The sequence below is a fragment of the Neovison vison genome, chromosome 10 (genome assembly GCF_020171115.1).
Source record: "Neovison vison isolate M4711 chromosome 10, ASM_NN_V1, whole genome shotgun sequence".
In the NCBI taxonomy this organism is placed as follows: Eukaryota; Metazoa; Chordata; class Mammalia; order Carnivora; family Mustelidae; genus Neogale; species Neogale vison.
The window spans coordinates 6,012,378-6,026,380 of NC_058100.1; the positions used below are offsets into that span (position 1 = coordinate 6,012,378).

The 14,003-nt window shown below is 42.7% G+C and overlaps 1 protein-coding gene across 1 annotated transcript in view; it reads left to right on the top strand.

Moving 5' to 3' along the window:
* Window positions 1-7,773: 7,773 nt before the first annotated feature.
* The window catches only part of ATF6 (activating transcription factor 6), a gene marked incomplete at its 5' end in the record, with an annotated part of 214,184 nt that continues 207,954 nt past the window's right edge, over window positions 7,774-14,003 (top strand). Inside the window, one exon of the mRNA XM_044267818.1 lies at window positions 7,774-7,963. Within this exon, the coding sequence (XP_044123753.1) occupies window positions 7,774-7,963 (190 nt within the window). The remainder of the gene's footprint in view (window positions 7,964-14,003) is intronic.

Here is a 14,003-nt window from a genome sequence, read left to right on the forward strand (position 1 = left end):
TGTTCTTTGTTTCATTTATTTTCAAGAGTTCTGATTTTTGGAGTGTGTAGTTATGTGATATTAAGGTCTGGATAGACAAAATTATTTATAAAAATTGGAAATTATCATGTTTAAATAGATTTTTATTTCTAGAAATGTAAAGCAGATTTGTTTGGACATAATTCAAAACTATTTCTCTTTCTTTAAGGGACATTAGTAAATCTACATATGTCTGGATTTTTCTTGGAAGTGTAGAAGGAAAGGCTGTTAGTAAAACCTTGACTAAAATAAGCTTTTCCTGTTACTCTTTAGGAATCCCAATTATGTAAATTTTTAGAAAAGCATGTTTAAGATACATTAAGTAATCTACTTTGGGACGCCTGGGTGGCGCAGTTGGTTGGACGACTGCCTCCGGCTCAGGGCGTGATCCTGGAGTCCCGGGATCGAGTCCCGCATCGGGCTCCCAGCTCCATGGGGAGTCTGCTTCGCTCTCTGACCTTCTCCTCGCTCATTCTCTCTCTCACTGTCTCTCTCTCTCAAATAAATAAAATCTTTAAAAAAAAAAATGTATTAATGTTAGGTATGTTTCTAATGATAAGGAAAATACATGTGGAATAACTATATATCAGTTACTTTTTTAGCCTGATAGGTTGGAGAATTGGAAAAGGTACTGTGTCCATATTAGCTTTTTAACATCTCTCTGGAAACTGGAGTTTATTTTACTCATTACTAATAATTAGAATTGGACCTAATTAGATATTTGAACAATTACATGACATCAGAATTAGCTAGTAAAGAGAAATATAGTCCATGTTCTTAAGCCACTTTGCATATTTACACGTGAATATGTCTATATAAACACCAAAATGGGAGTAGTTTTAAATGGAAAAAGTGAAAATGAACCTCTTAAAAAATACCTAAATTTTATTTATTTATTTATTTTTACAGAGGGAGAGTGCCAGAGCCACTGGGGAGGTGGGGAGGGGCAGAGGGAGAGGAAGGGAGAATCAAAGCACGCTCCGCACGGGGCGCTGGTCCCAGAGCCCAGTTCCCCAGAAGGATCTCATGACCCTGAGATCATGACCTGAGATTAACCAACTGAGCCACCTAGGCGCCCCTACCTAGTTTGTTTTTGAAATGTTGGGGGTGTTATAGGTGGTTCTTGAGAACATCTTGGCATAGGGCCTGAAGCCTTTGGTAACTTCATAAAATGGTTTTTCTTATGAGAAAAAATTTCTCCATTTCTTTCTTAGCTTTTGTAATATGTGTTCACTTTGATTCATAATGTACTCTACAAGCTTTTTGAAAACAATTATGAATTGTGCCTTTTGTAGGTGCAAAACTGAGTAGCGAGAGTTTTGTATGGCTATCCACACTAGCATCTAACACAGAGAAAATTACATAGATTTTATCTGAATTTGCAATTCTCAATTCAGTAAGTATTTACTGAGCACCTATTATGTGCAGATTCTAGGTGATGCGGTGAACAAACTAGAAAAAAACCCTCTCTTTTTTAAGATTTTACTCATTCCTGAGAGACAGAGAGGCAGAGGCAGATGAAGGGTCAGGGAGCTCAAAGGGGGACTTGATCCCATAACCCTGGGATCACAACCTAAGCCAAAGGCAGACACTTAACTGGCTAAGCCATCCAGGCACCCCAAAGCCTGTCTTAACAATTTATATTCTGGCTGGGAGAGAGGGCACTTTTTTTTTTTTTTTAAAGATTTTGTTTATTTGAGAGAGAGTGCACCCAGCATGCACGTGTGCACAGGCACGTCGGGGGCAGAGGTGGTGAAGGGCAGAGGGAGAAGCAGACTCTGCTGAGCAGGGAGCCCCATGTGGGCTCAATCCCAGGACCCTGGGATCATGACCTGAGCCAAAGGTGGATGCTTAACTGACTGAGCCACCCAGGTCCTCTGACAAGATTCCTTTTTTGAAAGATAATTGGTATTTGACAGTGGAAAATAAGTTTGGGGAAATTGACTTTTCTTTACATAAATTTTGAAATTTTGTGAAACATCCATTAAGTAACAATTCCCAATTTAAACTCCATTAATATTTTACTTGGTAAATAGTAAATAGAAATGGTAAATAGAAAATCCATTATGAAGAAGAAACCAAATCTTTAAAAAACAAACAAGTAGAACCCTTTTTAATATTTAAGAACATCAATTTACAACAAATGGGTTTACACATTTGTCCAAAAGAGTGATATGAACTTTGTTTCATAGGTGGTGTTTCAGGTGCAGTTAAGATAGTACTGAAGTAGAAGTCTGCCTGGGCTCTGATCTTTCTGGCCCCACCTGTCTCTAGCTGCCTGGAAGGTCTTCTGCAAGCTGAGGGTCAGGCATCTCCTTCATGAAATGGGAGTAAATGTATGTTCTACTGCTCTGCCCTCTTAGTAGGGTTGTTTTAAAGGTCATTTATATAAGCCTTAAATAAAACACTTGTATAAAAGGAGGTAATAATTATATCCAGTCTGGGCAGTTGTGGGGATTTTAATGATACAATGCAGTCACAGAAAGTAAAACAGTACCTAGCTAGTAGCATTCAACACGGTTCCTTAAAATAGCTGCAATTTATTGAGAATTTACCATGTGCTAGTCACTGTGCAATTAATGTGTGTGTTTTTTAAAAAGATTTTATTTATTTATTTGACAGACAGAGATCATAAGTAAGCAGAGAGGCAGGCAGAGAGAGAGGAAGGGAAGCAGTTTGCCCTCTGAGCAGAGAGCCCGATGCGGGGATCAATCCTAGGACTCTTGGGATCATGACCTGAACCGAAGGCAGAGGCTTTAACCCACTGAGCCATCCAGGTGTCCCCATTTAAGGTGTTTTATCTAATCCCGCAATCCTGTGTGGGATAGATCCTATTATTCCCATTTTACAGGGGAAACTGAGGCTTAGAAAGATTAAGCCGCTTCATCAAAGTTATATTGCTGGGAAATGGTTGAACCTAGATTAGAATGAAGATTTGGCTTATCCCAAAATCTGACCTTTCAACTCTGTATTCTAGGCTTGAGTTCACTGTTTAGGGTGATAGAAAAGATGTCATACTCATACTCAAAATATGAGATTGTGAAATATAAAAGTACTGGTGAAATGCAATTTTTTTTAAGATTTTATTTATTTATTTGACAGAGACTACAAGTAGGCAGAGAGGCAGGCAGAGAGAGAGAGGAGGAAGCAGGCTCCCTGCTGAGCAGAGAGCCTGATGTGGGACTCCATCCCAGGACCCTGAGATCATGACCTGAGCCGAAGGCAGCGGCTTAACCCACTGAGCCACCCAGGCGCCCTGAAATGCAATTTTTAACCAAGTTGTAAATCTACTGGTCAGGTGCCCCCCTAGCACTTGCAGAGTTCTGATGAGTGCAGATTGGGGCCTAGATGCTACTTGTCTTAGTCCTTGAAAGTTATAAATCCAGTTACCAAGCTATTAAATAAAATGTGTCATTCTCTTACAAACATAACTTCATGAAAATCTGGGAGACAAGGTTTGAGTTTAAAATTCTCTGACTTTATGGAGTTCCTGACAATATGACAATGTAGAGAGAGTAGGCTCCCAACCTACAGAGCAACCTGCAGAGTCGGCCCCTTTCCCCACCCTGGGGTTCATTCACATGCCTGGTGCATATGCATACGTGAACTTCCCACCTCACATTTCTAAACTTAGTCTTGTACTCCTGGCATATGGCATTGGCACAGTTCGCCCTTGGGAAGTCAGAGGCCTGAGCAAACTTTAGAAACAGGCATGGAGCTATTCGGGCATGAGAAGCATATCTAGAAGGAGGCATGTGTTCTGGTTGGGCGTATCCCCTTGGCACCATGGATTCTCACCCTGTGGGAAGAGACACTGCCAGATGCCAGAGTTGAGTCCTCTGAAGTGTGGATCTAGGCAAGGGCCTCCTTTATGTCTCTAGGCAAAACTCTCTCAAATTTCACTTTGCTTCCAAGAGTTTAAGTTGAAAGCAAGGTAATAAAGAAAGAAGATTCAATAACATTTGACACTTATTGTTAAACACACACACACACACACACACACACACAGTAACCAGAATAGAAGGTGTATATGACCAGAGTGTGTATAAAAACTACAACAACCACAGCGAATTTCTGGATGAAAAATGAAATTTTCCTTGCACTGAAATACTACGGGAAAAATCTTATCAATAGTAAAACTTTTAAAAAGTTTCACATTAAAGTTGGGAACAAGGTAAAAGATGTATATTTGTGTATCTACCTTCAGTGTGGTACCAGAGGTCCTTGCTATTGCAATAAAATAAGAAGGGGAAAAGATTTAAGCCTTAGGAAAAAAACAGAAATCACTGATAGGTGTTGACATCTCTAAAAGTAGGATATTTAGAAATTAGATGCCTCCTTGTATGATGCAAGGAAGTACGTAAGAAACATTCCTGCGAGACTATGGACTCTGTAAAACAATCTGAGGGGTTTGAAGTGGCAGGGGGGGGTGGGAAGTTGGGGTACCAGGTGGTGGATATTATAGAGGGCATGGATTACATGAAGCACTGGGTGTGGTGAAAAAATAATGAATACTGTTTTTCTGAAAATAAATAAATAAATTAAAAAAAAAAGAGAAACATTCCTGCGAAAACAAATGAAACAAAAACCATCTAGTCAAGTTTACATTTAACTGGCAGTTTACAGGAACAAATCACCATGAAGACCCTGAGCAGTAGGAAATTCTACAGCACAAATGACAGATCCTTTAACAAAGGGCATGGGGTGACAAGGGGAAGAGGGACTGTCCCATGAACCATATGCACCCCGATGATCCTGATTTGAGCAAACCAGTTGTAGAAAGGGATTTTGGGGATAAAATTGAGTGTGGAATGGGTAGAGATGATATTAAGGAATTATTTTTGGTGGGTATCATAATGGTATTGTAGCTATGTTTTTAAAAAATTGGAAAAATCTTTGTCAGGATACTTATTGAAGTATTTTTAAGTGAAATAACATGATACCTGGGATTTGCTTTAAAATACTCCAGGGGATGGGGCGCCTGGGTGGCTCAGTCGGTTCAGTGTCCAACACTTGATTTCAACTCAGGTCATGATCTCAGGGTGGTGGGATCCAGCCCTGCCTCCGGCTCCATCCTTAGTGGAGAGCTCTGGAAATTCTCTCTCTCCCTCTCCCTCTACTCCTCCCACTGCTTATGCTCTCTTTTTCTAAATAAATAAGCACATAAAGAAAATATTTTTAAATATGTTTAAAAAACACCCCAGGGGAAAAAAAACCAAAACAAAAAATAAAATTGTTGTGGGGAGAGAAAGTAGATAAAACAAGAATGGCAAATTGTTGAAGGTGGGTGCTAGGAACAAGAGGATTGGTTAGTTTGTCTCTTGTGTGTGTTTGAAGTTTTCCACACTAGAGATTAATTTTAACATGGTTACAGTGTTAAAATAAATTTTAAAATGTCAGTGTTCGCATGCAAATTTTTCTATATAGAAAATCCTATAGAATTTACAGACAAAATACTACAGTCACACAATTCAGCAAGTTTTTGGATACAAGATTGCAGTATAAAAATCAATAGTGTTACTATACCCAAGGAATAACCAGATGTGGGGGGGGAAGAATGTGAAAAACAAAACTATAAAAATATTCAGGGAAAATAAGAAAATCTCTATGACCTCAGGAGAGGGAAGGAGTTTTAAGCAAGTTACAAATGCCACAGATCTTAAACAGAAGACCGGTAAATTTGACTACATTGAAATTAAAACCTAAAAGACAAACCCCTTAAAAAAGACAAGTGCAACTTGAGAGAATGTATTTGCCATATATGTATCTGTTAAATGAAGATAGTAGGCTAGCTAAAGATGTGGGTATCATCAGAGAGAGAAAATGCAATAGCAAATTTTGTAAGAATAGATGTTCACAGAAGAGTAAGTAAGGTTTAATAAACACGAAAAGATGCCCCATCTCCTTAATTGTCAGGGAAATGTAAATTATGGTCACACCCTTCACAGGGGCAAAAAATGTGAAAGTGACCAAATCTAGTGTTGGTCAGAATGTGCAGAACTCATTGCTGCTAGCAAGGATGTAAAATGGTATAATCTGGCAAATATTAACATTCCTATTCTATGACCCAGCATATATCTTAAAGACATTCTTGCTTATATGCACAGGGACTCATACAAAGGCGAATGTAATGGTAAAAATTTGAAACAATCCAAATGTCCATTAGTAGGGAAATTAAAGAAGAAATTGAGAGTTATATGTATGTGTGTATATATATATGTATGTATTTTCAAGGAAATACCGTGTAACAGTTAAAACATGAATAGATCATCAAAAAGTAATGTTGGATAAGAAAAGTGATTTGGAGAACACGAGGATGACACATTTATGTAAATTAAAAAACCCAACCCAATACTCAGTGTGTCATAGAAGTGTGTCTATGTGTGTCATAGAAGCCATCTATGTGGAGGGAGGGAAATGAAGCAGGGGAAAAGCACACTTGGGTCTTATCTGCAATGTTTAATTTCTTATATTATGAAAAACCTGAAACAAAACTGGAAAACGTGAATATTTGTTAATTTTTGGCGATAGGTATGCAAACGTTTGTTTCATTATCTTATTTTTATCTTTGGGGTTAAAAATAAAATTTTCAAAATTAAAAAAAATCAACACTGGCAGGAGTTCAGTCATGGTGATTTTTAAAAAAGCACTGAGGTACCTGGTGGATACGGAAAGAAGACTCTCGCTGGTTCTATCTTAGTTTGTCAGTTTTGGATTTGCAGTTAAGAACACCTGATGCATATCTCACCGGACCTGAAAACTGGTTAGGCATCCGACGGTGGAAGAGAGCATGCGGGGTTTTGTCTTGTTTTTGTTTTCTTCCGGCTCTGGGTCCCCGGGCGGCACTGACCGCTGCGGATTATGCAATCAGGAGTAACCCTCCAGCCTCCAGGACTTGGGTGGATTCTGGGAAGCGCTTGTTTGGTTCAGTAACTGTGGGAAAGACTCCGCTTGGTCCTAAAGCGATACGTGTTCTCAGGGCGTTTGACCCCGTCGCCGCTGAAGTGCCGCGAAGAGAAAGGCTGCGACACAGCGGTCCGGACGCTGTTGTGTCAAACTCGGCTCAGATTTTCAGTCGGAGCTCGTGATGTGAATTTCTTCTACACAAAACGGAACCTTAAGTTTTAGTAACAAAGAGATCGGGAATTTCCTTATTGTAGGTTGCCTGGGGGTACGCTCGCCCGCATTTCCACCCGCCACGATGTAGACACGCAAATCTAGGAGATCGGTCTGAGCCGGGCGGTTCATCGTTTATACTCGCCTCGCTTCAATCTGTTTAAATAAAAGTAGGCTTTCTAGAACTACACCGCGCGCGGTCCTGGTGGTCACGTCGGGTGCGGTGCCTGCGAGGGCGGCGTCTGACGAGCGCCGCACGAGAGCTTTTCTCCCACACGGTCATGTGTACGGGGAGTTTTTACATTGCTGGCGAGCGATTCTGAAAATTAAATCGAATTCACTTTCTCGGGCTCTGCTTTTGTTCTGCGAGAGCTACGCTGTGGTATTAAGAAAGATATCCAGCATGTTCAGAAAGGGCTCTTACTTTTCTTAATATTATCAGTACATTCATTTAACCAATGTAGTGTTTATGTGTCCGTCTTTCTCTCTCTCTCTCTTTTATTCCTTAAACCAGCGGGACAGAAAGTGCCGAAAAGCCCTACAGGGAAATATTTACTCGGACATTTGTTTAAACGAGCTCATCAGTATCTCACGCTCCTCCTTTCTGATCCGCACAAGTGCCCGGGCGGTCGAGGCACTTTGTCCTCCCTCGGCCACCGTCCGCAGCGCGGTGGGCGGTATTTTGTCCGCCGGGCGCCGCCGTACGGGATCTCAGTCACCGAGTTCCAGGCCGCCGGAGCGTGGGGCTTGCGGGAGCCGGCTGGCGTTGCCGGCACCATGGAGTCGCCTCTCAGCCCGGGCCTCTCTCACCGAGCCGAGGAGGACTGGGGTGAGTGGCAGCTGCGAACGTGCCGCTGCCGACCGTGGGGTTCTTCCTCCTGACGCGCACTTGTGGAGGCAGGTGTGGGCGAACTCTGCCCCGGGAGCCGGGGCTGGCCCGTCGCTTCCGTCCGCGGTCCTCCGTGGTGGGGTCTCGCCGAACCCGTCGGTTTCTGCCCGGGTAACAGCGAGCGTGAAATGTTGCCTGATTGGAATTATTATCGTTTTTCAGCGTTTCCGCTGGGAAAGTACGAGGTGGTCATTGTGTGGGGCTGGAAAGGGCGTAGGTAAGAAGCAGAGGGCAGGAGGACTGTGACCACCCCAAGGCTCTAAGCTGTTTTCTCGGTGGGGGATGTGGGCGGTGATTGCCGTGAAGTGTGTCTGTCGGGAGTGTGTCTGTGGGAGAGAATGGGAGTGTATACGGGGATCTTCGTGTCGCAGCTGCCACTGTTGGTCTAGGCTGATGTGCATTTTGGCAGACAACCAAAGCACCAGACCTTGGGCCCCCGACTACCAAGACCTAACACTTGAAGACTGATGTAATCCTTACTGCCTTCCAGAAACAGCTCTAGTTTTTTGTTTGTTTGTTTTTGTTGTTGTTGTTTGTTTGTTTTTAAATTTTGCTTCCTGTATTTTTGTTTGGCTTTATGGTCAGGAAGAGTGGAAGGCAATGCAGTGCGACTCAGAGTGGGGAAACTTCCTCATCTAGGTGTTTAGAGGAACCTTTTATTCTTCTCTTTTGTTGTGGGATGTAATACTAATGCTGGTCTCGAGCTTCAGTGAGAATTTGGGATTGCATAGGTCGAGTGGGCCCTGTAGTTGAGCCTATGCCATTCACCTACTTTGGAACTTTTTGGGATGACCCGGGCTGATGCTCAGCTTTCCCCCTTGGACCATCATTCTGAGAAGCAAAGTGCAATCTCAATTCTATTTATTGACCTGAAGTCCTCGTTCGACTTTCTAAGGACAGAACTTTTCTACAATTATGTGACATGAGAAATTTATTTCAGTCCTTGGTGGATTTCCTAGCAGTTGTTGGAAGGACTGTAGACTGTCAATTTCAAGTGTGTTTTCCTGTGCCAGATAGAGTGGTCATGGTGGTTACCGTTTATCTAGGACTTCATTTGTGTCAGGTGTGCCGCAGAGCTTCTACATGCATTATCTTCTTTAATCCTCTCAACAGCGCAAGAAGTTATTACTAATTTACAGATGAGAAAACTGAGGCTGAGGGAGAGTGGTCAGTCTTCTAGCCTGTGAGGGGCACAAGCAGGATCAGAACCAGTTTGTCTACCTCCAGAGCCTGTGCTCTTAGTCATTATTCCGTAATGCTTTCCTTAATTATTTCTGCAGATGTGATTCTTCCCAAGACCATCCCCCCCCCCCCGGTTATTAATAAATCTACATTAAAGTGTCAGGTGTTACGTTTTTTTTTCTTAGCTAGTCAACTGTTACATTTTCATGATTTTTTTAAAAGATTTTATTTATTTATTTGGCAGAGGGAGATCACAAGCAGGCAGAGAAACAGGCAGAGAGAGAGAGAGAGGAGGAAGCAGGCTCCAGCAGATGCAGGGCTCAATCCCAGAACCCTGGGACCATGACCTGAGCTGAAGGCAGAGGCTTTAACCCACTGAGCCACCCAGGCACCCCTCATGATATTTCTTAAACTGCAACTGTGGGGCACTTTCTTGAAGCATTATTTTGTCTTTTGATACTCAGGCTGCATTTTCCTGATTAACCCGATAAATTGATGGGTAAATTGACATGTAGTCCTAATGTTCATTGACAGAGCATTCAGTTCTTTGTAGTCATTTCACTGAGTTAACTCAGGTATCCTGCCCTGCTCCTCCCTGAATATGTTCATTTCCCATTGTTTTCCAGGCTTCTCTTTTCAGACTGTTGACAGTCTTCTCCTGGTTGCACACTTTAGTTCTGATTTATTAGGTAGTCAGTAAGTAGGATCGATTTCCCAGGCACTAAAGTGAAACACTACCGTCTGCTGCTGTTTTTCAGTAGAATATGGATTCATTTTCTGGGAATTGCCATTTTGAGGATCCAAAGACGTCACTGATTTATCTGATTTTTTTTTAAAAGATTTTATTTATTTATTTAATAGAGAGAGAGTACAAGCAGGGGAGTGGCAGGGAGAGGGAGAAGCAGGCTCCTGTAGAGCAGGGAGCCTGATGTGGAGCTCCATTGCAGCACCTTGGGGATCATGGCTGAGCCCAACGCAGATCCTTAACCTACTGAGCCACCCAGACACCCCCGATTTTTTTTTTAATGTTAGAAGGTGGCTAGTGATATTTAAAAATTTAGAGTATGTAATTAGTACTTGTCACTCTCATAACTTTGAATAATAAAGTGATTAGCTCAGAACAGTCTATGGTGGGAGGGGCTTTTCCCCTCTAACTTGGGTAGTGACATTTAGAGCAGTGTCTGCAAACATTTTCTGTAGAGGTCCAGATAGTAAGTTTTTTAGGCTTTGTGGTTCTGTGGTCTCTGTTGCAGCTACTCACCTCTGCTGTTACAGTGCAGAAGCAGCCATAGGCAGCGTCAGCTGAACATGGAGATGAGGAAGACTGTGTTCCCATACAACCTTATTTATGACACTGAACTCTGAATTTCATGTAATTACTTTATCTTATTCTGTTTTAAGATTTTTACACTTATTTTTAAGTAATTTCTACTTTCAACGTGAGGCTTGAACTCTGAGATCAAGAGTTGCAAGGTCTGCTGGCTGAGGCAGGCAGGTGCCCCCTGAATTTCATATAATTATTTTTAATAGTTAATAAGTTTCTTTTTAGTACAGTTTTAGATTTACAGAATAATGGAGCAGACAGTACATAGAGTTCTATTTATACCCTCCTTGCCATTTTCCTTATTGCTAACATCTTGCATTAATGTAGTAAATTGTTACAGTTGAACCATTATTGATCCAATATGATTAACTGAAGTCCATAGTTTATGTTAAGATTCCTTCTGTGTTGTACATTTTGTGTTTTTTTTTTTTTTAAAGATTTTTATTTATTTATTTGACAGAGAGATCACAGGTAGGCAGAGAGAGGAGGAAGCAGGCTCCCCGCTGAGCAGAGAGCCCGATGCGGGGCTCGATTCCAGGACCCTGAGATCATGACCTGAGCTGAAGGCAGAGGCTTTAAACCACTGAGCCACCCAGGCGCCCCCATTTTGTGGGTTTTGACAGATACCTAACATCATGTATATACAGTATCTCACAGAATAGTTTCTTGTTATCTAAAAAATCCCCTGTGCTGTACCTGTTCATCCCTCCCTCTCTCCTCCTGGGCCCTCTACCTAGTCTACCTAGTTTCGTGTATCAGTCTCTCAGCCTGCCATAACAAATTACCGTGGACTGGGTGGTTAAAACAACAGAAATTTATTTTCTGACAGTTCTGAAGGCTAGAAGTCTGAGATCAGGTGCCAGTATGGTCTAAGTTCTGGTGAAGGCTCTCTTCCTGACTTGTGGACGGCTGCCTTTTCACTGTGTCTTCACAAGGCAGAGGCATGAGAGTTGAAAGAGAGGGGAGAGGGGTGAAGGGAGAGAGAGGAGGAGAAGAGGAGGGGATGGGGAAGGGTATCTCTCTCCCTCCTCCTGTAAGGCCACAGTCCTATCTGATTAGAGTCCCACTCTTTTTTTTTTTTTTTTAAATTAACATATAATGTATTATTTGCCCCAGGGGTACAGGTCTTGAATCCTCAGTCTTACACATTTCATAGCACTCACCATAGCACATACCCTCCACAATGTCCATCGCCCAGCCACCCTATCCCTGCCCCCCACCCCCAGCAAGCTTCAGTTTGTTTCCTGAGATTAAGAGTCTCTTATGGGGTGCCTGGGTGGCTCAGTGAGTTAAGCCGCTACCTTCGGCTCAGGTCATGATCTCAGGGTTCTGGAATCGAGTCCCGCATCGGGCTCTCTGCTCAGCGGGGAGCCTGCTTCCCTCTCTCTCTCTCTCTCTGCCTGCCTTTGCATCTGCTTGTGGTATCTCTCTGTGAAATAAATAAATAAATAATCTTAAAAAAAATAAAAAAAAAAAAGAGTCTCTTATGGATTATCTCCCTCCGGATCCCATTTTGTTTCATTTTTTTCCCTCCCTACTCTCTACGGCCCCCTTCCCGTCCCCCATCAAATTCCTCATATCAGAGAGATTCTTATAATTGTCTTTTTCTGACTTACTTCGCTTAGTGTAATATAGGGCCCCAATCTTACATTGTCATTTAATCTTGTTTACCTCCTAAAGATCACCCTGTTTCTGGCTGCAGTCACCCTGGGGGGCATGGCATGTAAATGGAGAGGGGGAACACAACACAGTGTGTTTATGCATGTATATATCAAAGGATCTCTTGGTTGCTTTAAAATACTGGCAGCTACACATAAAGCTGCCATGTTCATGTGCAGCTTTTTGTGTGGACATGTTTTCAAATCATTTGGGTAAATACCAAGAAGCATAATTGCTGTATCGTATGGTAAGAGCATATTTAGTTTTGAAAGAAAGTTCCAAACTGTTTTCCTAAATGGTTGTACTGTTTTGCTTTCCCATTAGCAGTGAATGAATGTTCTTGTTGCTCCATATCCTCACCAGCCTTTGATTTTGCCAGTGTTCGGATTTGAGCCATTCCAATAAGTGTTGTTGGTCTGGTTTTTTTTTTTTTTTTTTTTTTTTTTTTAAAAGATTTGCTTATTTTAGAGCGCGCGTGCGTGAGTGGGGCGGGGAGGAGAGAGAGAGAAAGAGAATCTTCAATAGACTCCCCATTGAGCCTGAAGCCCCACATGGGACTCAATCTCATGACCCTGGGATCATGACTGAAATCAGGAGTCCGTCACCCAACCGACTGAGCTACCCGGGCACGCCACCTTGTTGGGTTTTGTTTGTTTGTTTTAAGATGTTATTAATTTATTTGGCAGAGAGAGAGAGAGCCAGAGGGACAGCACACAAGTAGGACCTGCAGGCAGAGGGGGAGGGAGAAGCAGGCTCCCTAGTGAGCAGGGGGCTGGGTCCTGGGACTTGGTCCCAGGACTCTGGGACTCGGTCCCAGGACTCTGGGATCAGGACCTGAGCTGAAGGCAGACACCTAACAGACTGAGCCACCCAGGCGCCCCCCTCATTTTTGTTTTAATTTGCAGTGCCCTGATAACCTGTAATGTGGAGCATGTGTTCAAATGCTTATTTGTCACCTGCAAGTCTTTCCTCTCCTTCCCTTCCTCCCTGTCTTAACTTAGTATAGAAACGATCTTTTGCCACATGTAAGGTATATGTACCAAGATCAGAAGCTTCTATCTGCTTCTGTGGTTTCTTTTATATCTTCAGTCTCTTCTGTGAAAGTTGGCCTTCTGGCACTGACCGCAGCCTGACTCCCTGGTGGGTGCTGCTTTCTCCGAAGTCTTGGTGAATGGCGGCCATTTTGATTCTCATATCCTTTTTGCCATTTGGGCCTCTAAAGGTGGGATATAGTTAACTTTTTTGTTTGTCTTTCATTTTTTTAAAAAGATTTTATTTATTTATTTGATAGATATCACAAGTAGGCAGAGAGGCAGGCAGAGAAAGAGGGGGACGCAGGCTCCCTGCTGAGCGGGGCTCAGTCCCGGGACCCTGAGATCATGACTTGAGCCAAAGGCAGAGGCTTAACCCACCGAGCCACCCAGGCGCCCCAACTTTCTTGTTTTTCACTGCTGCTTTCAGCTCATTCTCCTTTCATCCTCCCTAAGAAACATCCAGTTTGAGACTCACATTTTCACGACGTGCTGTGCCACCCATCCCTGTTACAGTCAGTCATCTGCTCTTTCCTGGTTCGTTCTCCCTCGCTGTTGAGAAATTCTAGCTCTTAGCTTACTGTCACTTTTCTCCAACATTCCTCCCTTGGCTGATTTCAGTTCCTCAGAGGATACTTCAGATACCGTGACCTCTCATGTCTCCGGCCTCCTCCCCACCAGCGGTCTGGCCTTCCGCCCTGTTCAGCCATTTACTCCCCTGGTCGCAAGCTGAAACCCTGTCAGTGCTGCTAACAGTTTCAGTTTCAACAGCCCCCACTCCGAC